Source organism: Oncorhynchus kisutch, linkage group LG17, assembly GCF_002021735.2.
Source record: "Oncorhynchus kisutch isolate 150728-3 linkage group LG17, Okis_V2, whole genome shotgun sequence".
Classification (NCBI taxonomy): Eukaryota; Metazoa; Chordata; class Actinopteri; order Salmoniformes; family Salmonidae; genus Oncorhynchus; species Oncorhynchus kisutch.
Genome location: NC_034190.2, coordinates 21,343,809 through 21,371,243, shown reverse-complemented (window position 1 = coordinate 21,371,243; position 27,435 = coordinate 21,343,809). Strand labels below are relative to the sequence as shown.

The 27,435-nt window shown below is 42.2% G+C and overlaps 1 protein-coding gene across 5 annotated transcripts in view; it reads right to left on the bottom strand.

Annotated features, from left to right (window-relative positions):
- LOC109908585 (uncharacterized) overlaps window positions 1-27,435 on the bottom strand; it is an 83,236-nt gene that overhangs the window by 32,243 nt on the left and 23,558 nt on the right. For all 5 annotated transcript variants that reach the window (XM_031793214.1, XM_031793216.1, XM_031793218.1 and 2 more), the window contains 8 exons: window positions 27,334-27,372; window positions 27,180-27,242; window positions 26,352-26,500; window positions 26,145-26,258; window positions 25,946-25,994; window positions 25,782-25,862; window positions 13,264-13,397; window positions 1,914-2,018 (listed from right to left, as the gene is read on the bottom strand). In XM_031793214.1, the coding sequence (XP_031649074.1) occupies window positions 1,914-2,018; window positions 13,264-13,397; window positions 25,782-25,862; window positions 25,946-25,994; window positions 26,145-26,258; window positions 26,352-26,500; window positions 27,180-27,242; window positions 27,334-27,372 (734 nt within the window). The remainder of the gene's footprint in view (window positions 1-1,913; window positions 2,019-13,263; window positions 13,398-25,781; window positions 25,863-25,945; window positions 25,995-26,144; window positions 26,259-26,351; window positions 26,501-27,179; window positions 27,243-27,333; window positions 27,373-27,435) is intronic.

The window sequence follows — 27,435 nt, the reverse complement described above, 5'->3', positions numbered from 1 at the left end:
TGACTCAGTTAAACAAGCCCTGTCAGGAGGAGTGGGCCAAAATTCACCCAACTTATTGTGGGAAGGTTGTGGAAGGCTACCCGAAACATTTTACCCAAGTTAAACAATTTTAAGGCAATCCTACCAAATACTAATTGAGTGTATGTAAACTTCTGACCCACTGGGAATGTGATGAAAGAAATAAAAGCTGAAATAAATAGCAGTGATCCTAACTGACCTAAGACAGGGATTTTTTTACTAGGATTAAATGTCAGGAATTGTGAAAAACAGACTTTAAATGTATTTGGCTTAGGTGTATGTAAACTTCTGACTTCAACTGTACATACATATATATTAGTGCATTCGGAAAGTATTCAGACCCCTTCAGCTTTTCCACATTTTTGCTTTTCTCTTCAATCTACACACAATACCCCATAATGACAAAGCAAAAACAGGTTCGTGGAAATGATCCCCCCCCCCCCAAAAAAAAAATGCCGAATTTTTTACTCAGTACTTTGTTGAAGCACCATTGGCAGCGATTATAGCCTCGTGTCGTCTAAGGTATGACGCTACAAGCTTGACACTACTGTATTTGGGGAGTTTCTCACATTCTTCTCTGCAGATCCTCTCAAGCTCTGTCAGGTTGGATGGGGAGCGTCGCTTGCACAGCTATTTTCAGGTCTCTCCAGAGATGTTAGATCAGGTTGAAGTCCGGGCTCTGGCTGGGCCACTCACAGACATTGAGACTTGTCCCCAAGCTACTCCTGTGTTGTCTTGGCTGTGTGCTTAGGGTCGTTGTCCTGTTGGAAGGTGAACCTTCTCCCCAGTCTGAGGTCCTGAGCAGGTTTTCAAGGATCTCTCCGTACTTTGCTCCATTCATCTTTCCCTCGACCCTGATTCGTCCCCCAGTCCCTGCCACTGAAAAACATCCCCACATCATGATGCTGCCACCACCATGTTTCACCGTAGGGATGTTATTGGCCAGGTGATGATCGGTGCCTGGTTTCCTCCAGACGTGACACTTGGCATTCAGGCCAAAGGGTTCAATATTGGTTTCATCAGACCAGATAATCTTGTTTCTCTTGGTCGGAGTCCTTTAGGTGCCTTTTGGCAAACTCCAAGTAGGCTGTCATGTGCCTTTTACTGAGGAGTGGTTTCCATCTGGCCACTCTACCATAAAGGCCTGATTGGTGGAGTGTTGCAAAAATGGGAGAACCTTCCCGAAGGACAACTATCTCCACAGAGGAACTCTGGAGCTCGGTCACAGTGAATCACACTATTGTTTTTGGTCACCTCCCTGACCAAGGCCCTATCCCCCGATTGCTCAGTTTGGCAGTGCAGCCAGCTTTAGGAAGTGTCTTGGTGGTTCCAAACTTCTTCCATTTAAGAATGATGATGGCCACTGTGGGGACCATCAATGCTGCAGAAATTTTTTGGTACCCTTCCCCAGATTTGTGCCTTGACACAATCTTGTCTCGGAGCTATGAACAATTCCTTAGACCTCATTGCTTGGTTTTGCTCTGAAATGCAAGGTCAACTATGGGACCTTACACAAACAGATGTTTCCCTTCCAAACCATGTCCAATCAATTGAATTTACCACAGGTGGACTCCAATCAAGTTGTAGAAACATCTCAAGGATGATCAATGGAAACAGGATTCACCAGAGCTCAATTTCGAGTCTCATAGGATAGGGTCTGAATACTTATGTAAATAAGGTATCTGTTTAAAAAAAAAATACATTTGCAAAATTTTCCAAAGATAACCGTTTTCGTTTTGTCATGTCATGATGGGGTATTGTTGTGTAGATTGCTGAGGATTATTATTTTATTTAAATCCATTTTAAGGCTAAATGTGGAAAAGGTGAAGGGGTCTGAATACTTTCCCAATGCACTGTATATTCAGTCATCCCCCCGCACGCACGGACACACACACCTCAGCCTCTCCATATCCCATGGTCCTCTCCAGCTTCAAGGCAGCTCTCCTCAACTTCTTATGGAGCTGGTTCCCTTTGGGGACAACCACTGTCTTCAGCGACCTCTGTCAATGGACACACGGGCACAAACACGTTACTCAAGCAGGCTACATGCCCACACAACACACACATTACACAAGCAGACCACACACACACTTTAATGTTGACACTCATGCACATTAACATAAGTCCATATATTGTATATACTCGCGCCACATGGGTCATTCCAACTCAAAAGTACAAGAAAGAGGATTGACAACCACCATCTCAGATTGCTCTGAAATCGTTTCTGTAGTTAGAAACCGATAAGATTCCTGCAACATTTTGAAATATAATTAGATCTATGATCAATTATGCTAATTGATTGCACCCAAATTGCATCCAAATATTCATAGAATATTCAATAAATATAGTACTTAACAATGAGTAAGACATGAGGAATCCCCCAAAATGTTAAAAAGACACCCCCCCCACACCAAACCCACCCCCAAAACCAGTATACAGTATAATTTTCATTGTCTGACAAGTAGTATACGGGCGGCATTTAGCCAAGTGGTTAGAGCGTTGGGCCAGTAACCAAAAGGTTGCTAGATCGAATCCCCGAGCTGACAAGGTAAAAATCTGCCGTTCTGCCCCTGAACAAGGCAGTTAACCCACTGTTCCTAGGCCGTCATTGTAAATAAGAATTTGTTCTTAATTGACTTGCCTAGTAAAATAAATAAAAAATAAATAAAAATATAGAGCTGCGACTCGCACTATTGTTTATTCCCAGTGAATTATTTGGTCATAGTTTTTTACCCGTTCAGAGAAATTGGTCATTGTAGTTATTAGGTTTATGTCCCATCATACATCCTGATATGACAAGATTCTGATCACTAGATGGTGGTCTGTGGAAAAGTTATGACAGCAATCCATGCGTTGGTGTTGTTTACCTGCCCATTGTCGGCTACCGAGAGCATGATCACACAGTCGTCCAGAACAGCTGATGCTCTCATGCTCTCAGTGTTGCTTGCCTCGAAGTGAGCATAGAAGTGATTTAGCTCGTCTGGTAGGCTCGTGTCACTGGGCACTTCGCTACTGTGCATCCCTTTGTAGTTTGTAATAGTTTGCAAGCCCTGCCACATAAGACGCGCATCAGAGCCAGTGTAGTAAGATTCAATCTTAGCCCTGTATTTACGCTTTGCTTGTTTGATGGTTCGTTGCAGGGCATAGCAGGTTTTCTTGTATGCTTCCGGGTTAGAGTCCCGCACCTTGAAAGCGCCAGCTCTACCCTTTAGCTCAGTGCGGAATGTTGCCTGTAATCCATGGCTTCTGGTTGGGGTATGTACGTCAGTGGGGACGACGTCCTCAATGCACTTATTGATAAAGCCAGTGACTGATGTGGTGTACTCCTCAATGTGGTCGGATTTACCAAATGGAGGGCGAGGGAGAGCGTTGTACGCGTCTCTGTGTGTGGAGTACAGGTGATCTAGATTTTTTTCCCCCTCTGGTTGCACATTTAACATGTTGATAGAAATTTGGTAGAACTGATTTAAGTTTCCCTGTATTAAAGTCTCCGGTCACTAGGAGCACCGCCTCTGGTTGAGTGGTTTCCTGTTTGCTTATTTCCTTATACAGTTGACTGAGTGCCGTCTTAGTGCCCGCACCCGTCTGTGGTGGTAAATAAACAGCCACGAAAAGTATAGCTGAAAACTTTCTAGGCAAGTAGTGTGGCCTGCAATTTATCACAATATACTCTACTTCAGGCGATTAAAATCTAGACTTCCTTAGATTTCGTGCACCAGCTGTTGTTTAAAATATGTACAGACTGCCCCCCCCCTCGTCTTACCAGAGTGTGCTGTTCTATCTTGCCGGTGCAGCGTGTATCCCGCTAGCTGAATATCCATGTCTTCATTCAGCCACGATTCCGTGAAACATAGGATATTACAGTTTTTGATGTCCCATTGGTAGGATATTCGTGATCGTACCTCGTCTAATTTATTGTCCAATGATTGCACGTTGGCGAGTAGTATTGACGGTAACGGCAGCTTTCCCAGTCGCCTTCTCTGGGTCCTGACCAGGCATCCGGCTCTTTGTCCTCTGTACCTGCTTCGCTTCCTCTTGCAAATAACCGGGATGTCGGCCCTGTGGGGTGTTTGGAGAATGTTTTATGCATCGCCCTTGTTGTAGAAAAAAATCTTTGTCTAAACCGAGGTGAGTGATCGCTGTCCTGATATCCAGAAGCTCTTTTTTGCCGTAAGATACGGTTGCAGAAACATTATGTCCAAAATAAGTTACAAATAACCCCACATATTAGCACAATTGGTTGGGCGCCCGTAAAAACTGCCATTTCTTCTGGCGCCATTTTAGACAACATTTAAGCACTCACTTTTACGTTTTTTATAATTTTTAAATTTTTTTTGAAACAGGTGATTTTTTCCATTTCACTTCACCAATTTGGACTCTTTTGTGTATGTCCATTACATGAAATCCAAATAAAAATCTATTTAAATTACAGGTTGTAATGCAACAAAATAGGAAAAACGACAAGGGAGATGAATACTCTTGCAAGGCACTGTATTACCTCAATTACCTCGACTAACCGATACCCCCTGTATATAGCCTCACTACTGTTATTTTATTGTTGCTCCTTAAGTATGTTATTTTAATTTTATTTTTTAAATGTAAGTTTAGTTTATTTCAGTAAATACTTTATCACTTTTTTCCCCTAAAACGGCATTGTTGGTTAAAGGCTTGTAAGTAAGCATTTCACTGTACCTGTTGTATTCGGCTCATGTGACAAATAACATATGATTTGAAATCCCATTGTGCTCTCTACTCTGAACATCTGGAAACAACTGTCAGCATTTTACACTTTCTGCCCGTTCTCTTTTAAGCCCAATTTGTAACAACCATCTATTTATACCCGCCAAGCTTGACCAGGCTATTGTTTGTGGCGGGAGAGAGTGGAATGTTTCAATTATTTATTTTTAGATGGGACCTTTGCCAGTTTGAATGATCTTGGAGCTAAATGTAATTGGCCTCAATCAAATCTTTTCCACTATTTCCAAGCTCAAAATGTTGTTTGTTCTCAGTTTCCTACCTTTCCTCAATCACCTCCTAACACACTATTAGAAGGAATCCTGTCGCTCCCGCAGATTCGGGGAGGTCTGATCTCGGGACAAGAACTTGAGCTGACGATGACTGGTGGGGAAGAGGTGGGAAGAGGCCCTTCTTCGGGTTCACTCTACATCTTTCTGTACTCGGTTACATTTTAATTCAGTTCAAAGTTTTCTGTATTTAATTTTTTTATACATTTGCAAAAATGTCAAAACACATTTTCACTTTGCCATTATGGGGTATTGTGTGTGTATATGGATCAAAATCTATTTAATCAATTTTGAAATCAGGCAGTAACAAAATGTGGTCTAAATACAAGTCTAAATACATTTCCTACCTGCCAATGTGACAGACTGATTTCAATGTGACATAATTAACCTCTGAACAGAAGTCAGAGTGTAAGATTGTGACTTTGCCTCTTGATAGATTGTACATAATTGCGGTTTGTGTGAATAATAGCTTTTGTGTGATTAAGGAGAAGTAGAATGAGGCGTTAAGTTTCTGGGATATTTTTGTATAGAGTTGATATTTTAGTAATTTAGCAGACTCTATCCTTTTTCGCACTTGTTCCCCATGGGAATCGAACACACAACCCTGGCATTGCAAGCACCATGCTGTACCAACTGAGCCACACGGGACACCGTTATAGTGAAAGTAGAGAAAAGGTCATTGCATACTAGGGTGTGTGTGGTTTTGGGGAACTGTCCGTTAAAAAGCTTGTGACTGGAAACCACAGGGATGCTCCGTGGCCTAACAGCAGGATGATAAGAGGAAGTGGTGCCAACAGCGGTTGAGACTGTCACAACTCCTGGGTCATGGTTTGCAGATGAACCTGTCTTAATAAGGGTCAGTGGAAAGTGCTGTGTCATGTTAGTGGAAAACTACTGAAGTATACTGTATCACTGTATAGACGGGGGGAGCTTTGCTTGGATATAAAAGAGTGCTGCGCCACTCGAAAGGCACGTATTCAGCTGTTGCATCTTTTGGTATTGAACAATTGAACTTCACTCTGAGTTGACTTGTGGTAAACAAGTTCATTGCATATTGAATAAAACGTATCACTATGAATGACGAGTTACGTAGTACTCTATATAATCTGAGTGATAAATCACCTGGTAATCTACATACCTTAAGTGGCTAGTCACCTGGTATTCCATTATACTCTGAGTGACTAATCAACTTGTACTAGAGATTCTTCATTAATCTTGCATTTATGTCCAGGACTAGGGTTAATCAGTTAATCAGAGCCTAAATGGCTAGTCACCTGGTCCTATATACCCTGAGTGACTACAGTAGTTACATGTTACTATATACACTGATTGATGAGTCATCTGGTACTCTGTATAGTCAGAGTGACTATTCACCTTCTACTCTATATATTCAGCGCGACTAGTCACCTGGGCCTGGTTTTCCCCTCATAATTTTCCTTAACATTTCCTTAACTTTAAGTCAGTTGCACAAATCATTTGATGTTGAATTTCCCCCTTAAATTAAGTGAAAGGTTAAGGGGGGCATAACATCCCTTAACTGCTTCATTTAGTATGGATATCAATGTAAACAGCATTTATGAAGGTGAATGTGTCATTCACCCTATTCCAACGAAACTACTGTGCTTGGCCCTCCTATGTTGAACATAATAAATGGCTCCCTATCCACCAGATGTGTACCAAACTCACTAAAAGTGGCAGAAATAAAGCCTCTCTTGAAAAAGCCAAACCTTGAACACGAAAATATAATAAACTAAAATCGGCCTATTTTGAATCTCCCATTTCTCTCCTAACTCTTAGAAAAGCTGCCTTCCTGAAGTCAAACAATATATACGAAACGCTTCAGGCTAGTTTTAGACCCCATCACAGCACTGAGACTGCACTTGTGAAGGTGGTAAATTACTTTTTCATGGTGTCAGACCGAGGCTCTTTATCTGTCGTCATGCTCCTAGACCTTAGTGCTGCTTTTGATATCATCGATCATCACATTCTTTTGGAGATTGGAAACCCAAATTGGTCTACACGGACAAGTTCTGGTCTGGTTTAGATCTTATCTGTCGGAAACATATCAGTTTGTTTAAGTAGATGGTTTGTCCTCTGACAAATCAACTGTACATTTTGGTGATCCTCAAGGCTCAATTTTAGGGCCACTATTTGTTTCCCTTTTTATTTTACCTCTTGGTGATGTCCTTCAGAAACAGAACGTTAACTTTCACTGCTATGCGGATGACACACAGCAGTACATTTCAATGAAACATGGTGAAGCCCCAAAATTGCCCTCCCTGGAAACAAAGAGATCTTCTGTTGAATCTTGATGGTTGTACAGTCATCTCAAAAAAACTGAATGACCTCGGCGTTACTCTGGACCCTGATCTCTCTTTTGACGAACATATCAAGACTGTTTCGAGGACAGCTTTTTTCCATCTACGTAACATTGCAAAAATCTGAAAATTTCTCTCCAAAAATTGATAAAAAATAATACATGCTTTTGTCACTTCTAGATTAGACTACTGCAGTGCTCTACTTTCAGGCTACCCAGATAAAGCACTAAATAAACTTCAGTTAGTGCTAAACACGGCTGCTAGAATCTTGACAAGAACCCCAAAATCTGATCATATTACTCCAGTGCTCCTACCTATCTTTCCGATTTGGTCCTGCCGTACATACCTACACGTACTCTACGGTCACAAGACGCAGGCCTCCTTACTGTCCATAGAATTTCTAAGCAAACAGCTGGAGGCAGGGCTTTCTCCTATAGAGCTCCATTTTTATGGAATGGTCTGCCTATCCATGTGAGAGAAGCAGACTCGTTCTCGACATTTAAGTCTTTATTGAAGACTCATCTCTTCAGTAGGTCCTATTATTGAGTGTAGTCTGTCTGGCCCAGGAGTGTGAAGGTGAACGGAAAGGCACTGGAGCAACAAACCGCCCTTGCTGTCTCTGACTGGCCGGTTCCCCGCTCTCCACTGGGATTCTCTGCCTCAAACCCTATTACGGGGACTGAGTCACTGGCTTACTAGTGCTCTTCCATGCCGTCCCTAGGAGGGGTGTGTCACTTGAGTGAGTTGAGTCACTGACGTGATGTTCCTGTCTGGTTTTGCGCCCCCTAAGGCTCGTGCGGTGGAGGAGATCTTCATGGACTATACTCAGCCTTGTCTCAGGGTAGTAAGTTGGTGGTCTGTTAATATCCCTCTAGTGGTGTGGGGGCTGAGCTTTGGCAAAGTGGGGTAGGGTTATATCCTGCCTGTATGGCCCTGCCTGGGGGTATCGTCAGACGGGGCCACTGTCTCAACCCTTCCTGTCTCAGCCTCCAGTATTTATGCTGCAATAGTTTTGTGTCAGGGGGCTAGGGTCAGTCTGTTATATCTGCAGTATTTCTCCTGTCTTATCCAGTGTCCTGTGTGAATTTAAGTTTTCTCTCTCTCAAGACAGCAGGTGTGGTAGAGATACTCTGAATGATCGGCTATGAAAAGCAAAGTGACATTTACTCCTGAGATGCTGACCTGTTGCACCCTCTACAACCACTGTAATTACATGAACATTTGAACATCTTGGCCATGTTCTGTTATATTCTCCACCCAGCCCAGCCAGAAGAGGACTGGCCACCCCTCATAGCCTGGTTCCTCTCAAGGTTTCTTCCTAGGTTCCTGCCTTTCTAGGGAGTTTTTCCGAGCAACCGTGCTTCTACACCGGCATTGCTTACTGTTTGGGGTTTTAGGCTGATGTAAGAAGGGCTTTATAAATACATTGATTCATCTGCTCGGGTTACAAAAGGAAAACATCAACCAGCTAGCTATTTAGGGGCGGCAGGGTAGCCTAGTGGTTAGAGCGTTGGACTAGTAACCGAAAGGTTGCAAGTTCATATCCCCGAGCTGACAAGGTACAAATCTGTCGTTCTGCCCCTGAACAGGCAGTTAACCCACTGTTCCTAGGCCGTCATTGAAAATAAGAATTTGTTCTTAACTGACTTGCCTAGTTAAATAAAGGTAAAATAAAAAATTTGCTAAACGATGGAAGGTGCACAATCCTCTGCAAGAAACATGGTTTTTATCTTCTGAAGCAATTTGGTTATCCTGTCTTGATTGTAGAAGTTTTATTTTGCTATCTCACAAAATTAAAGGGATCTCTTTGATGAGACGTTTAGTAAGTGAATCAGGCCGTCTCCATGGTAACCAGATACTCTTTCTGTTGTACATGCCTTCAAACTACCGTAAAGCCCCTTAACTATGCCCTTACTTAAGGAAATATTTGAGGGTCTCTAGGCTACGCCTTTGAACAATTCCCTAAGGTAAGGGAATATTATTCCTTAACTTTTAAGATGTTTTATGCAACCGGGCTCTGGTATTTATATAATCTGAGTGACTATTCACCTACTACCCGTGTTGTGTTCGAGACCAGCTAAAGCGAGACCGATTCAAGACCAAGACCGGAGCAAATTGAGTCCAAGTCAAGACAAGGGGACTGAGACACAGTCAAGACCGAGACCAGAAAAATGCTAATCCAATTAAAGACCATGATAAGAGCTCAAAATGTCCAGTATTTTTGTGTTCATATTTCAACAGAACATATGGATTCTTTAGACATTCAGAATAGTGAAAACATTCTGAGGGAAAATATAGCCACTGTACAAATGATTACCAATCCAAACACAGCAGGAGCAATGGGCCTTTACACCTTCAGAGAAAGGCTCAGGATTTATAAAATAATTATAAAAATGATTTCATATTATGTTCTGATTTAATCTCTTCAGTTTTTGTTGGAAAGGAAAGAATAAAAAAATCTTTGCTGGTCTCTGGGGAGATAAAAATCTAGCTTTCTAAGTCAGCCATGAGCTAGGCCATCAGATGCTAGATAGAAGGCAAAGGTTACATTTCAAATGATCATGATTTTATTGCAGATTGCCTGCTGTTAGCCATCTCTTTGAAAATAACTTGTGTGTGAAACATTGTTGCATTTAAACTTTAGGTCACCGGTTACTTTGTGTGTTAATTTTTTATTTTTTTGCTTAGCCTATTGGCTGTGTTTTTGCATTATTATGATTGGGACCTACTGGCTTATTATGTTAATGTGAATGGACTGCTTATCCTTTAGCATCATGCAGTGTGTGACTGTGGTCTTTCCATCAGCCCTATGCAGTGGTGTCTGGGGAAGTGAGTAAACTCGAATTTTGCCAAAAATAACCCGAAAAGGCACACTGTGTGAAAAACCCTGTTTTTTTTCACTCTCAAAATCACACCTGTGTCCACCCAGGCCCACCCATGCCTACACCTCTGATGCAAACAGCTCATGATGACCGAATTGGCTATCTCAAATAGCTTTGAACCAAACTTTTTCAATAGCTGGTTTGCATACCCATTGTTACCTTAATTAATTAGCATTTACTGGTAGACAGCGTAAACTGAAAAGTATTTCCTACCCTACCGGCTACCGAAGTCATTATTTTGTGAGCTGCTCCATGTTAAAACCAGTTGAGCTGAGCGCTCTTGCTGCCTGCAAATTATATTCCGCTGAAACTTGGCTGTGTGTGCAGCACCCATGTCAATACATTTCACGTGCTTTGCAATTGTGTAGGCTACATTATGGATGATTTCTCTATTATACTACATAATTGATAAGTCGTACACCTCCACTACACTACTTTGATACGCATCAGCGGGGATTAAAAAGTGAGTATACGCAATGCCCATTGAACAAAAAAAAGTGGGTATATGGCTTATACCTGCATATACCCTCAACTAGACCACTGGCCCTTTGTGTTTTACAAAAAGTGTACTCTCCTACATTAGTGCGCTGGTATTACGGTCCTTTCAGAATCACGAACCTGTCACACACTGAAGACCTATAGGTTCCCACTGCACTGACCTGTCACACACTGAAGACCTATAGGTTCACCACTGTACTAACCTGTTACATACTGAAGACCTATAGGTTCACCACTGTACTAACCTGTTACATACTGAAGACCTATAGGTTCACCACTGTACTAACCTGTCACACACTGAAGACCTATAGGTTCCCACTGCACTGCCCGGTCACACACTGAAGACCTATAGGTTCACCACTGTACTAACCTGTCACACACTGAAGACCTATAGGTTCCCACTGCACTGCCCGGTCACACACTGAAGACCTATAGGTTCACCACTGTACTAACCTGTCACACACTGAAGACCTATAGGTTCCCACTGCACTGACCGGTCACACACTGAAGACCTATAGGTTCACCACTGTACTAACCTGTCACACACTGAAGACCTATAGGTTCCCACTGCACTGCCCGGTCACACACTGAAGACCTATAGGTTCACCACTGTACTAACCTGTCACACACTGAAGATCTATAGGTTCACCACTGTACTAACCTGTCACACACTGAAGACCTATAGGTTCACCACTGTACTAACCTGTCACACACTGAAGACCTATAGGTTCACCACTGTACTAACCTGTCACACACTGAAGACCTATAGGTTCCCACTGCACTGACCGGTCACACACTGAAGACCTATAGGTTCACCACTGTACTAACCTGTCACATACTGAAGGCCTACAGGTTCACCACTGAGTCTCATCTGACCAGAGTACCTTCTTCCATATGTTTGGGGAGTCTCCCACATGCCTTTTGGCGAACACCAAATGGGTTTGCTTATTTGTTTCTTTACGCAATGGCTTTTTTATGGCCACTCTTCCATAAAGCCCAGCTCTGGAGTGTACGGCTTAAAGTGGTCCTATGGAGAGATACTCCAATATCCGCTGTGGAGCTTTGCAGCTCCTTCAGGGTTATCTTTGGTCTCTTTGTTGCCTCTGATTAATGCCCTCCTTGCCTGGTCCGTGAGTTTTGATGGGCAGCCCTCTCGACAGGTTTGTTGTGGTGCCATATTCCTTCCATTTTTAATAATGGATTTAATGGTGCTTCTTGGGATGTTTTGAATATTTTTTTATAACCCAACACTGATCTGTACTTCTCCACAACTTTGTCCCTGATCTGCTTGGAGAACTCCTTGGTCTTCATGGCGCCGCTTGCTTGGTGGTGCCCCTTGCTTAGTGGTGTTGCAGACTCTGGGGCCTTTCAGAACAGGTGTATATATACTGAGATCATGTGACACTTAAATAAAGTCCACCTGTGTGCAATCTAACTAATTTTTGGACTTCGGAAGGTAATTGGTTGCACCAGATCTTATTTAGGGGCTTCATAGCAAAGGAGGTGAATACATATGCACGCACCACTTTTCCGTATTTAATTTTTTTATACGTTTTTGAAACAAGTTACAGTTTTCATTTCACTTCACCAAGTTGGACTATTTTGTGTTTGTCCATTACATGAAATCCCAATAAAAATACATGTATGTTACAGGTTGTAATGCAACCTAGGGATGAATACTTTTGCAAGGCACTGTATGTAAATGTAATATTTCCGTTTTTTATTTGTAATACATTTGCAAAAATGTTTTAAAAACATTATGGGGGTAGTGTGTAGATTGATGAAGGGAAAAAAACGATGTAATCACTTTCGAATAAGGCTGCAACGTAACTAAATGTGGAAAAAGTTGAGGGGTCTAAATACTTGCCGAATGCACTGTATATGCGTTATAAGTGTCTAACCAACTTATACTTGGAATGACAGTGTCATGGAAATATTCAGTCAATAATATTTCTCAAATACCAGAGCCTGTGAGTTCAAATACACTATTACAAAGTAACAAGCCTAGCTGGTCCAAAGATCAACTGATTTTCCAGCCTCGGCACACACTTTTAATCCAGTTTTCAACCTTACGTCACGCACATAGTAACTCCTCTTTATGTTAATGATTCATCCCCTCTGGCATTTAGCCACCATTATCTTTTTGCATGGCAATAATTTTAGCTTGGTTTCACATTCCATTGGTGGAGTAACCATAGCAAATGGTACAAGGGTAAAACTTTGTCCATAGTAATGGTACCAAAATAAAACAGACATGCACACTCCCAAGGCAGGTGCATGTCTAATGGTGCTTAAGTAATACAAACCTATGCTCCTAATATATGTCTAATGAACCTCATTGGACTAGGTAATGGCTTCCCTTAGCCTAATGACTAGACACACATATAGAGCGCACTTATTCTGCTTACTACTTATTCTGCTTACTACTCTAAGATGTATAATGTGCACACATGTACTGGAAAATTCCCAATACTAGTTATGTGGTACTCCATATGATCTAAGTGATGGTTCCTTGTTACTTACCAGGTAGGAAAGTCGGTGGCAGTCTGTGGTTACATGGACGATGATGGCGTTCTGGAAGACTTTACACCCACACACCTGGCAGAGGTAGAGGGGGGGCTGGCCGTGACTGTGGCACTCGATGAGTGCACTCAGACCTGGGGGTGGAGGGAGAACTAACAGTGTCACCACAAGGCTTATAGATTTCATATTTCTCAGGGCTTTAACCATAACGTCTAGCTCTGGGAAGAAGGTACAGGAAAATCTGTAGGACAACACCTTTATAGTCAACTCTTAATCTCAAAGGACAGTCCAGACCAAACAGTATCAGCTAATGAGACAAGGCAAGACAAAAACCACAACTTTACAAAAAATATCAGGTTGGAGAGTTCAAAATGTACCATCGTACAGTTGTTTTTATTTGGTAATCAGGCTGACTAGCATATATTACTTCCGTGGATGTATGCACGTAACATAACTGGCATCGTAGCATCTTTCAACAGACTGTGGGATGCTACCACTAACGAGGACCATTGTTCCCGTCTGCAGATTTTGTCAAAACTTTCGTCAACTTCGGATGGATAAATCACAATTTCATAGGTGATCGATCTTTAGAATTTCAGAAGGTGAGGGGACATTTGGCCAATAGACTTGCCCGTAACTTGCAAAGAAAATCGTTCTAGTAACTATTCTAAGCAAGTATATAAGAGTTATTATTATTATAAATTTTTTTGTGTAATTTGTTTAGCCCCTTTTTCTCCTCAATTTTGTGACTTCGATCGTCTTATTGCTGCAACTCCCAAACAGGATAGGGACAGGCAAAGGTCGAGACATGCGTCCTCCGAAACATGACCTGCCAAACTGTTGTTCTTAACACCTGCTTGCTTAACCTGTAAGCCAGCTGCACCAATGTGTTTGTGGAAACACCGTTCAACTGACGACCGAAGTCAGCCTGCAGGCGCCCGGCTGCTATAGCGCAATGAGCTAAGTAAACCCCCACGGCCAAACCATCCCCTAACCCGGACGACACTGGGCCAATTGTGCACCACCCTATGGGACTCCCGGTCACGGCCGGTAATGACACAGCCTGGGATCGGGGAAAAAAATTATTGGATATGCTTAAAAATGACAGTATGTTAAACTCATTTTGGCTTTCAATGTAGTAGAATTTGCAGCACACTTTTGAAGAAGAGAAACATCTTTTCAGACCCACAGGTGATTGACAACAGCTGATATTAGATAAAAGGACAGGCTGTACCAAAACGAACTAGTGAGAAACAACACAATTGCGAATTATATGATGCATTCTCAGTATGGATAAGCCCAGTATGTTGACATTTGTTGCTTATAACAAATTAAGGTCATATAAACAATATTGCTAATGATACATGACAATGGATTCAGATATTGCTCCTACAGCATCCCATTTGTTTTTATATTTCCCTTTGTCTTAATTACCCACCCTAACTCATCAAGTTTGCTAACTAAACACTAAAAGGTCTGAAAATTGTTACTTATCTTATGCTTTACTTTAAATTGCTTTACTTTAAATTGGTACCGTAAGACCTCAAAAAAGATGCTGCTTAAGAGACTCCATGTGTTAGGCTGGCACATGCAGTAACTGTGTAATGATAGGGCATGGAGAACTGGGGAGTTTAGGGAGGGGGTTTACAGGGAGGGTTTTCTGGGTGGGAACGACCAATGGGTGAGTTTCCCTGTGGGTCCTGCTTTTTGTTACACATCCATGGGCTTATCAACACTAAAGATAACAATTATATCATTAATATAACATTTCTTTCTGAAAAACAATGGCAACACTAGCTGTTCATGTTCCAGCTGTCGTGACATCCGAGCAAGAAACCATATTGATATAGCAATGCTCCAAAAACACACCTACTCCATTAGGACGCACATAGAAAGCAGAACCATTTGTACAAAATTACTGCTTTTTCATCAGCCCCAAACAAAACTGATTGTGTAATCATAATGATGAATAAGAAGCTCAAGAATCACCATATTGGGTTAAGGCGAAGACCAAGAAAGCAGAAACGGACTTTATTACTGTACTGTGTGTATGCTCCAAATTCATATGATCCTATGTATTTTCATTCTCTGAACAGCATAATGTTATAATTAACTGAAATCCATCTGGATATTGGGGACAGACATGAATGCCATTTTGAACATGCAGGACAAAACTAATAAAACCAATTACAATCCAGGCTCTCCAACATATACCCTCTGATTACAACCTCATTGATGCCTGGTGAGCACATAATCCAAAAGCAAACGAGTACACTTTCTACTCAAATAGGCTTAAAACATTCTCCTGAATAGATTTTATATTATCTACATCTCTATTTTCTCAAATAAAAAAAAATTGAAATTCGACATATGAACTTGTCAGAATTTCCTAAAAGAGCCACAGGATTGCGTTTCAACGTTTAAATTTCTCCAAAATCCTACATTCTGTGATCAATTTGAAATTGAACTAAATACATTTATACTGATCAATACAAATTCAGTCGATGACCCCCAGATTCATATGGGATGCCACCAAAGGTTTTATTAAAAAAATAATGCAACTGCATTTGCATCTGGGTTGAATAAATCACGATTAAAAAGAAAATAATCAGAATTGGAATTCTTAACTGCGTTAGAGCATTCTCAACAAACACTTTTTTCATACCAGGTAGCTATTAGCACACACATTCCTGGGTCGCTCCTCTTTTCAGTTCTCTGCAGCTAGCGACTGGAACGAGTTGCAACAAACACACAAACTGGACAGTTTTATCCTAATCTCTTCATTCAAACACTCAACCACTCCTTTATTGGGGGTGTCTTGCTAATTGCCTACAATTTCAACCTGTTTTCTATTCCATTTGCACAACAGCATGTGACATTTATTGTCAATCAGTGTTGCTTCCGAAGTGGACAGTTTGATTTCACAGAAGTGTGATTGGCTTGGAGTTACAAGTGTTCCCTTAATTTTTTTGAGCAGTGTATATATCAAGTGTCTGTGGGGTCATATTGCACTTCCTAAGGCTTCCACTAGATGTCAACGGTCTTTAGAACCTTGTTTCAGGATTCTACTGTGAGGGGGAGAGAATGAGAGCTGATTGAGTCATGGGTCTGCCAAAACGCCATGTGCTCAGTCCAGCGCGCGCTAGTGAGAGTTAGCACCGTTCCCTTTAATTTCAAAATTCTCCAGTTGAAACATTAGGATGTTTTCATCATAAACCTTCAATAAAGATTGATTATATACATCGTTTGACATGTTTCTACGAACTGTAATATAACTTTTTTTACTTTGTCTGGACCTAGTGCCTGCGCATTTGGATTACTGTACTAAATGCACGACCAAAAAGGAGGTATTTTGACATAAATGATGGACTTTATCAAACAAAAAACTAACATTTATTGTGGAACTGGGATTCCTGGGAGTGCATTCTGACGAAGATCAAAGGCAAGTGACTATTAATAATGCTATTTCTGACTTTTATTGACTCCGTAACATGGCGGGTATCTGTATTGCTCGTTTTGGTGTCAGAGCGCTGTACTCAGATTATTCCATGGTGTGCTTTTTCCGTAAAGCCTTTTTGAAATCTGACACAGCGGTTGCATTAAGGAGAAGTATATCTTTAATTCCATGCATAACAGTTGTATTTTCATCAACATTTATGATGAGTATTTCTGTAAATTGATGTAGCTCTCTGCACTTTCACCAGATGTTTTGGAGGAAAAACATAACGCGCCAATGTAAACAGAGATTTTTGGATATAAATATGAACTTTATCGAACAAAACATACATGTATTGTGTAACATGAAGTCCTATGAGTGCCATCTGATGAAGATCAAAGGTTAATGATTAATTCTCTCTCTATTTCTGCTTTTTGTGACTGGAAAAATGGCTGTGTTTATTTGTGACTAGGTACTGACCTAACATAATAGCATGGTATGCTTTTGTCGTAAAGCCTTTTTGAAATCGGACACTGGGGTGGGATTAACAACAAATGTCTTTAAAATGCTGTATAATACATGTATGTTTGAGGAATTTTAATAATGAGATTTCTGTTCGAATTTGGCACCCTGCACTTTCACTGGATGTAGGTCAGGTGGGACGTTAACCTCTCTAGGGTACGTGGGATACTAACAATGATAGCGCCTTGAATCTCTCAATTAATTAAAGACAATTACATCTAATTTAATCAGAGACTATCAAAAATGGTAGCTCTTAGATGGCAATTACTTCACTCTCTTCCAATTCACCTGCAGATAGTTACTATTCAAAGTGATAAAGTTAGAATTAAATCGACAGCGATAATGAATGGTACTAGCGAAGGAGCAATTGAGGCCTGGACAAATACACTTGACTTTGTAAAGAAATAATCTCAGCGAAAGCCCAACTCATACCAATAAACAACCTATAAAGCCCAACACATACATACAAATCATATACAGTGCCTTCAGAAAGTATTCACACGCCTTGACTTAGTCCACATTGTAGTGTTACTGCCTGAAATTAAATGTGTTAAATTGAGATGTTTTTGTCACTGGCCTACACACAATAATACCCCATAATGTCCAAGTGGAATTATGTTTTGGGAAAAAATTGTAATTAATAAAAAACTGAAAAGCTGAAATGTACTGAGTCAAGAATTATTCAACCTCTTTGTTAAGCCTAAATAAACAAGTCACAGTTGTTAATCAAGTTACACGGACTCACTGTGTGCAATAGTGTTTAACATGATTTTGTACACAAACATGATCTCTGTACCCCACACAATTATCTATCTGTAAGTTCCCGCAGTTGAGCAGTGAATTTCGAACACAATCACAAAGACCAGGGAGGTTTTCCAATGGATGCCAGGAGAATGCTACCTGCTCTAAAGCATAGTGCCAACTGTAAAGTTTGGTGGAGGAGGAATAATGGGTCGGGTAGGCCCCTTAGTGCCAGTGAAGGGAAATCTAAACGCTACAGCATACAATGACATTCTAGACGATTCTGTGCTTCCAACTTTGTGGCAACAGTTTGAGGAAGGTCCTTTCCTGTTTCCGCATGACAATGCCCCCGTGCACAAGTCGAGGTTCATACATAAATGGTTTGTCGAGAACGGTGTGGAAGAACTTGACTGGCCTGCACAGAGCGCTGACAACAACCCCATCGAACACATTTGGGATGAATTGGAACGCTGACCACGAGCCAAGCCTAAATGGGTGGTGGTTGGACAGAGACATTTTGGATGGGGTTGGGAGGTTGTGGGTGGAGGTTCACTCACTTTCGTTTATTTTCCTTTACATACTACATTTTATATAAAAAAATTTACTCTGTAATATGATAACAATGATCAATACTTTGTATTCATGTACCTTTTCTGTTTGTTATGTTTGTTACTTTTGAGTGGTGAATATAAACTAAATCTGAAATATGATTTTCTATATTGTACCTGTAATCCACCACAATATATATTTTCAAGATCCCCCCCAAAAAGTGATCACAAAACCCGCCAAGCCATGTCAAGATTATCTCTGCCCTAGACTAGGAGTATCTCTATACACTCAGAACATTTGTGCAGTTTTCATACAGGTTAATATAAAAACATTCATCCACACAATATCAATTGCATACATCACATTCACACACTACAATGCTTTTGACCTGACAACGTTCTGTATTTGATTGCCTTGTTAGATTACAGATATGATACACAGATATGATCCCAATAACACTATGCCAATAAAGTATCTAAAAGAGAGAACACACAGCTTGCATCAGGCAGAGTCAAACTAAAGTGATCCCTGGTTAAGGTCTGTAACTCTGCATGTTGACATCATCCTTCCCATCTTCTCATCTCTGTTTTCTTATGTTTCGCTCTTCTTTCGTCAGGACTCTTCATCTGCTCAGGTCAGAAGAGGACTTCATGTGAGTAGATCCTTCACTGACGTCAACATTATCACTGCTTCTTCTACCCATTTCAGCAGGATATTCCTCTAGTCTGCTGTAGCCTCGGAAACCCAGGCTCCTAACAGTATTTGAGTGCCTGGGGAAGTAACGCCTCAGAGAAAATAGTCTACAAGGTGGCGTTTGTTAAAGTCTAGATGGAAACTAGTGAAGTGTTCAGCCTATTAACATGAGAAGAGTCACAGCTGAGGTTAAGAAAAGGGAAGACTAAAACAACGGTAAGTTCAATTAGATAGTTGAAAAATGTATCAAAACTATCAGGATAGCCAAACTGAAGAGGGAATTTTCGCTTTCCTTTGACCCTTGGTCATATTTTGCACAGGCTTACACAAAACAGGCTTACACAAACACGCATGCACGACTCCAACACCATCATTAAGTTTGCAGACAACAACAGTGGTAGGCCTGATCACCGACAACAATGACACAGCCTATAGGGAGGGGGTCAGAGACATGGCCGGGTGGTGCCAGAATAGCAGCCTATCCCTCAACGTAACTAAGACTAAGGAGATGATTGTGGACTACAGGAAAAGGAGGACCGAGTACGCCCCCAATCTCATCGACGGGGCTGTAGTGGAGCAGGTTGAGAGCTTCAAGTTCCTTGGTGTCCACATCAACAACAAACTAGAATGGTCCAAACACACCAAGACAGTCGTGAAGAGGGCACGACAAAGCCTATTCCCCCTTAGGAAACTAAAAAGATTTGGCATGGGTCCTGAGATCCTCAAAAAGGTTATACAGCTGCAACAGAGAGCATCCTGACTGGTTGCATCATTGCCTGGTACGGCAATTGCTCGGCCTCTGACCGCAAGGCACTAGAGGGTAGTGCGTACGGCCCAGTACATCACTGGGGCTAAGCTGCCTGCCATCCAGGACCTCTACACCAAGCGATGTCAGAGGAAGGCCCAAAAACTTGTCAAAGACCCCAGCCACCCCAGTCAGACTTCTCTCTACTACCGCATGGCAAGCGGTATTGGAGTGCCAAGTCTAGGACAAAAAGGCATCTCGACAGTTTTTACCCCCAAGCCATGAGACTCCTGAACAGGTAATCAAATGGCTACCCGGACTATTTCCATTGTGTTCGCGGCTGGCCACGGCTGGCCATGCCTTCCTCCAGGCTACTCCAACCTCGGCGAACAGCTCCGCCCCGCCCGCAGCTACTCGCCCAAGCCTCCCCAGCTTCCCCTTTACCCAAATCCAGATAGCAGATGTTCTGAATGAGCTGCAAAACCTGGAACCATACAAATCAGCTGTGCTTGACAATCTGGACCCTCTATCCGCCGCCATTGTCGCAACCCCTATTACCAGCCTGTTCAACCTCTCTTTCGTATCGTCTGAGATCCCTAAGCTGCCGCGGTCATCCCCCTCTTCAAAGGGGGAGACACCCTGGACCCAAACTGTTACAGACCTATATCCATCCTGCCCTGCCTATCTAAAGGTCTTCGAAAGCCAAGTTAATAAACAAATCACTGACCATCTCAAATACCACCGCACCTTCTCCTCTGTGCAATCCGGTTTCCGAGCTGGTCACGGGTGCACCTCAGCAAAGCTCAAGTTACTAAACGATATCATAACCGCAATTGATAAACGACCGTACTGTGCAGCAGTCTTCATCGACCTGGCCAAGGCTTTCGACTCTGTAAAGCACCATATTCTTATCGGCAGACTCATTAGCCTCGGTTTTTCTAATGACTGCCTTGCCTGGTTCACCAACTACTTTGCAGATAGAGTTCAGTGTGTCAAATCGGAGGGCATGTTGTCCGGTCCTCTGGCAGTCTCTATGGGGGTACCACAGGGTTCAATTCTCGGGCCGACTATTTTCTCTGTATATATCAATGATGTTGCTCTTGCTGCGGGCGATTCCCTGATCCACCTCTACGCAGACGACACCATTCTGTATACTTCTGGCCCTTCCTTGGACAGTGTGCTATCGAACCTCCAGACGAGCTTCAATGCCATACAACATTCCTTCCGTGGCCTCCAACTGCTCTTAAACGCTAGTAAAACCAAATGCATGCTTTTCAACCGTTCGCTGCCCACACCCGCCCGCCCGACTAGCATCACCACCCTGGACGGTTCCGACTTAGAATATGTGGACATCTATAAATACCTAGGTGTCTGGCTAGACTGTAAACTCTCTTTCCAGACTCACATTAAACATCTCCAATCCAAAATCCAATCTAGAATCGGCTTTCTATTTCGCAACAAAGCCTCCTTCACTCACGCATCCAAACTTACCCTAGTAAAACTGACTATCCTACCGATCCTCGACGATGTAATCTAGAAAATAGCTTCCAATACTCTACTCAGCAAACTATATGCAGTTTATCATAGTGCCATTCGTTTTGTTACTAAAACACCTTATACCACCCAGCACTGCGACCTGTATGCTCTAGTCGGCTGGCCCTCGCTACATATTCATCGCCAGACCCACTGGCTCCAGGTCATCTATAAGTCCATGCTAGGTAAAACTCCGCCTTATCTCAGTTCACTGGTCACGATAACACCCAAAGCCAACACCTCATTCGGCCACCTTTCCTTCCAGTTCTCTGCTGCCTGTGACTGGAACGAATTGCAAAAATCGCTAAAGTTAGAGACTTTTATTTCCCTCACCAACTTTAAACATCTGCTATCTGAGCAGCTAACCGATCGCTGCAGCTGTACATAGTCCATCGGTATATAGCCCACCCAATTTACCTACCTTATCCCCATACGGTTTCTATTTATTTACTTTTCTGCTCTTTTGCACACCAGTATCTCTACCTGCACATGATCATCTGATCATTTATCACAGTGTTAATCTGCCAAATTGTAATTATTCGCTCCTATGGCCTATTTATTGCCTACCTCCTCATGCCTTTTGCACATAATGTATATAGACTTTTTTCCCCTACAGTGTTATTGACTTGTTTATTGTTTACTCCATGTGTAACTCTGTTGTTGTCTGTTCACACTGCTATACTTTATCTTGGCCAGGTCGCAGTTGCAAATGAGAACTTGTTCTCAACTAGCCTACCTGGTTAAATAAAGGTTCAATTAAAAAAAAAAAATGCTGAAGTATGCTTTACTGATTAAGAGCTACTGAATAAAATTGTCATCCTAAAGGTCTGAGTATTCTTAGTCTGCCTGCCCTTCACTAGTGATGTGTTGCCACTATCAAACCAATCAACTATTTTGCATGTTTTTATTTATTATTATTATATATGTTTTTTTTTTAAATGTGACTTGCATAAGATACAAAAATAATGCTTCATAATAGGGCTGCACGATTAATCAAATTCTCTTCAAAATTGCGATACTGACATCTGCAATATCCAAATCACAAAAGTCTGCAAATCTGCAATATTTTGAAACTCCACTTTATATAGTTGATTCATTTGCTCCTTGAGTTGTCCCCCTCGGCACACTGCTTCCCACAAACAAGCACCGCCCCGTCACTCAAGGAGCGCAAACTTGCAGTTCCAAGTTCGCTCTGCATGGTCATTGCATTGTCAATGCAACAGATGTTGGTGACAACGCTGCTTTCCACTTTGCTTCTTAATATAAATCCACATACACTCTATAATTACACTATTAGGCTAGTTTGTGCATCTTACCCTCTGCAAATATCTAGTTAGTCAGCATTTTATTTGCAAGTTGTGGCACAAGAGTAGTCGCTAATGGTAATTGCTAGTTAGCCAAATACCCCGAGCCAGAGGAAACATAGCTAAGCTAGCTAATACAGTCTGATTCCACTGGTGCTGTAGGCCTAGATCAGCACGTTTTTTTGTGCAACAGTATGCATGTTATTCATCAGAGAGAAATAGGCTAAACATGAATATGTTACATGAATCAGAGACAGTTGAGAACAATGTAACATCAATTGGAGTCTAATTAGGGTCCCCTGGGAAACACTAACTAACCGTTTGGCTCCTCCCCTGTGACAATAACTCCTCCCTGGCTTAAAAAAAAAAAAGTGTTTTCATGCCAAACACAGTATTCAAAGTGCCCACTGCATTTCAACCAAAGAATTTGAATAATAATTATATTCCCATGATTCCAACAGTTCACCGAAGTGTTTTAACCTATATCACAAGTAAAATTGCAAATCACAATATTTGGTAAAAAAAAAAAAATAATCTATTAGATTTGCCCAAATCGTACAAGGAACAAATCAAGGAAATATAATTTCTACTCAGAGGCAATAAAATATGAGTGCTGAATGCCACTGCCTCTGTGAACGTTCAAACTATAAATACAAACATCAAATTTGCCAGACTTCCATTAGTCGAGTGAACGAGACAGGATTTTGGGAAGACATGCCACGTCAGACTAAAGGCTTAAATGCTTCCCATCCGAACCAGGTCGGAACAGTTTGTGCATATATTACGACATTTTGTGACGTAGTCGGTTAGCCGTAAGGATTCTTCAATTAAAGTGTTTGTTCATGAACACTTTTCACTTGATAGATACTACACCAAACATCTTAGTTAGATGTAAAATTCGCACGACTAAGATCGGACCTTCACATATCCGCAAACTCCATCCCATTCACAATAGTAAACAGGCAGTGTCTTCGCGCCTACACTAAGTGTGGTATTCAAACTTGAGATCACCACACATTTTCACACAAGTCTCCATTGACCTCATTCTCAAACCTATTTTTTTAAATCTCAGATAGCTCTATCAGTGACAATGAGCTCCAGGTTGATCTGCTAACTGATTGGTGTGGGTGAGAGGCTAGGACCTCCACCAGATAATTTGCTCTCTGGCTAGTTCACCACAACACTCAGTCTGATAGTGTGTCATTGCTCATTATCTCTTCATTGGATAGGACTGACTTGGATTTTGCACATCTCAATCAGCCCTGCTAGGTGAAATAATACATCTGTTCAGCTAAACAATAATGTGTTAGCATACATTAAAACACACTGCAGAGATACTGACCAATCACAGCCCCTCGGTTCTGCCTCTTCAGGAAATCCCACAGATTAGTGGTTGGAGGGGAGATGGGGGGAGGAGTCACTAGAAGATAAAGAGAGTCAATGCTGACTATGCCACTTACCTCGCACTCATTGCGAGTATGCACAAACACACACAGCTAATTGCAACAGCGAACAAGGATCCAAATAAACACTCAAAACTACCGACTACGCCACACACACACTCGCATGTACCACAAACTCAAAACATGAACACACCTTTAGTTTTTTCTTTCACAGTCTGAGTATTGGTCTTCTTTTCAGGTGTTTTACAAGTCTCTGGCTTTTTTTTGGTTTCTGTATTGCTGACTCTACTGGCCACTATACTAACAGCTCTACAGGTCTCTCTCTCCATGTCTGTGCTAGTCTCTCTCTCAGTCTCCTTAACAGTCTCTGTACTGGTCATTTTCCCAGTGTCTTTGCTGGTCTCATGGACTGTCATGTTTCTAGTCTTACTCCCTAACTTTTTGACAGTCTCTGTACTGGTCTCTTTTTTGCCAGGCTCCATCTCCTTGATTATCTTTTCCGCCTCCTTATCTTTCCCTCTGCTCCTGCTGTCCTTTCTAGTCTCTTGACTAGCTTTTGTTATTGTCTCTCTGCCCGTGTCTTTACTGGTCTCTCTGCCCGGGTCTTTACTGGTCTCTCTGCCAGGGTCTTTACTGGTCTCTCTGCCAGGGTCTTTACTGGTCTCTGCCAGGTCTAGTCTCTGCCAGGGTCTTTACTGGTCTCTCTGCCAGTGTCTTTACTGGTCTCTCTGCCAGTGTCTTTACTGGTCTCTCTGCCAGTGTCTTTACTGGTCTCTCTGCCAGTGTCTTTACTGGTCTCTCTGCCAGTGTCTTTACTGGTCTCTCTGCCAGTGTCTTTACTGGTCTCTCTGCCAGTGTCTTTACTGGTCTCTCTGCCAGTGTCTTTACTGGTCTCTCTGCCAGTGTCTTTACTGGTCTCTCTGCCAGTGTCTTTACTGGTCTCTCTGCCAGTGTCTTTACTGGTCTCTCTGCCAGTGTCTTTACTGGTCTCTCTGCCAGTGTCTTTACTGGTCTCTCTGCCAGTGTCTTTACTGGTCTCTCTGCCAGTGTCTTTACTGGTCTCTCTGCCAGTGTCTTTACTGGTCTCTCTGCCAGTGTCTTTACTGGTCTCTCTGCCAGTGTCTTTACTGGTCTCTCTGCCAGTGTCTTTACTGGTCTCTCTGCCAGTGTCTTTACTGGTCTCTCTGCCAGTGTCTTTACTGGTCTCTCTGCCAGTGTCTTTACTGGTCTCTCTGCCAGTGTCTTTACTGGTCTCTCTGCCAGTGTCTTTACTGGGGTCACTGCAGGTTTCTTTGCCAATGCGTTTGTCCACTTCCACCCCAGTCTCCTGGGTCATTTGAATTGTTTCTGGGGTGGCCTCTCTGTCCATCTCGGTCTCATTGTCTTTGTCAGTCTCTTTCCTGGTCGGTTTCTCCTCTCCTACAGATGTAGGGGCAGGTTCTGGGGTAGTCTGGCTCTGGTCTCTGATCGAACTGGAGGGAACTAAGAAACAGCAACATCATCGCCACCTTCATCACTATCCCCAATGTTAAATGTCTAGTTGATGTGTTACCCTCTCCCTCCCTTCCACCTCTCCCTCCCCTCTAACTCACCCAGTTTCTTGCCAGGTGGTAGCATGGGCATCAGGTCTCCCATGTTCTCTCTCTTCTTGATCGCCTTCAAGATCACTAAGGCTACAGAATACAGAGTTAATCACTCACACAAACAAAGGTGATCAAACAAATGTGTACGTACACACACACACACACACACTGACCTTTCTCATAGATGACTGACTCCCCGATGTAGCGTTGCAACATCATGAACTTATAAGGGATAGAGGGAGAAGGAGAGAGCGAGGGATGAGGACAATGCATCACTACAGGGTATAACTGTGGGTTTTTTGTGTTGGTTTGGAGTGTTTTACCTGGACACGTCTGGTGGAGTGTGTGTGTGTGTGTGTGTGTGTGTAATACCTGTAGACAACCCATGGCATGTATTTTCTCAGCCTGTTGTGCCAGGTCCAGCAGTATTTCGCTACTCTTATCAGACTCCTCTACCTCTTTCACAGAGCCTGGATGGGCACGCTCCTACACACACAGACTTGTATAAGAGGGCTATAATAGGCTTTTTTGTTGTTGTGTTGGAGCAACAAATTGGTCAATCTTTGTGTGTATATTTACCAGGAACTTGGTGACATGTTCATAGCTGTGTATGTGAGCGATGCTGAGTCCGTCTGACAACTTCCTCTCACACAACAAACAGAGGAAGCCCCAGCCTGGAGACGAGGCCCCGGCCCTAGTAACACTGTACTGAACCAGGAACTGCAGACCTGAGAGAAAAAATAAAGAAAAATAGAGTTATTGACCTGAACACAGAGGTGAGGGGTAATTCTGATGGGAACTACTTTTCTAGGTCTAACTGTGTATCTCGAACACGGGTAAAACATGCTTCCCCTTTGTTTTATGCTTAGAGGGTATGTCATGGTCTTGTTAAACTTCTTTTGGATAGGGGGCGGTATTTTGACATCCGGATGAAAAGCGTGCCCAAATGAAACTGCCTGCTACTCAGGCCCAGAAGCTAGGATATGTATATAATTGGTAGATTTGGATAGAAAACATTCGAATTTCTAAAACTTCTAAAATAATGTCTGTGAGTATAACATAACTGAAATGGCAGGCGAAACCCCGAGGACAAATGTGAGTGGTCCAAGAGGATTCAGAGGCCTCATTGTTACATACATCAGTAACACAAAAAGGATACAGAGGCACAGATGGTAAAACAGATATTTTCACAAAGCTATAGTGGTTGATACCCATCAGAGGGTAAGGTAAGAACCCTTACTGTTTGTATAGCATTTGTGCTTCTGTATGTCCACTTCCCATATGCCCACTTTGTCTAATTTCTGTATGCCTGCTTTCTGTGTCTGCTTCCGCTTCCACCTCCATTTTACAATGTTTTTACTTAGTTTAAACCCTTTCGATTCTGTTTTCATTTTGGTCTGCACTCACCCAGCATAGGAATCCTCCGGTCTTTGTTTTTCAGATGGGCGGAAAACGTCAGCGGCCTGTCAACTACAGGATAACACACAGAGACAAACATTCTTAGAGCCCTGATTGCTCCTCTTATGACACCAGAGAAACGTTATGATGAACGTCTACTAACCTTTTAGATACCGATGGAAGTTCTTGAGTTTCTTCATGGCTTGAGGATGAGAGTGAGCGAGCGCAAGAGAGAACAGACAGAGGACATGAATGCAGGGGGTGC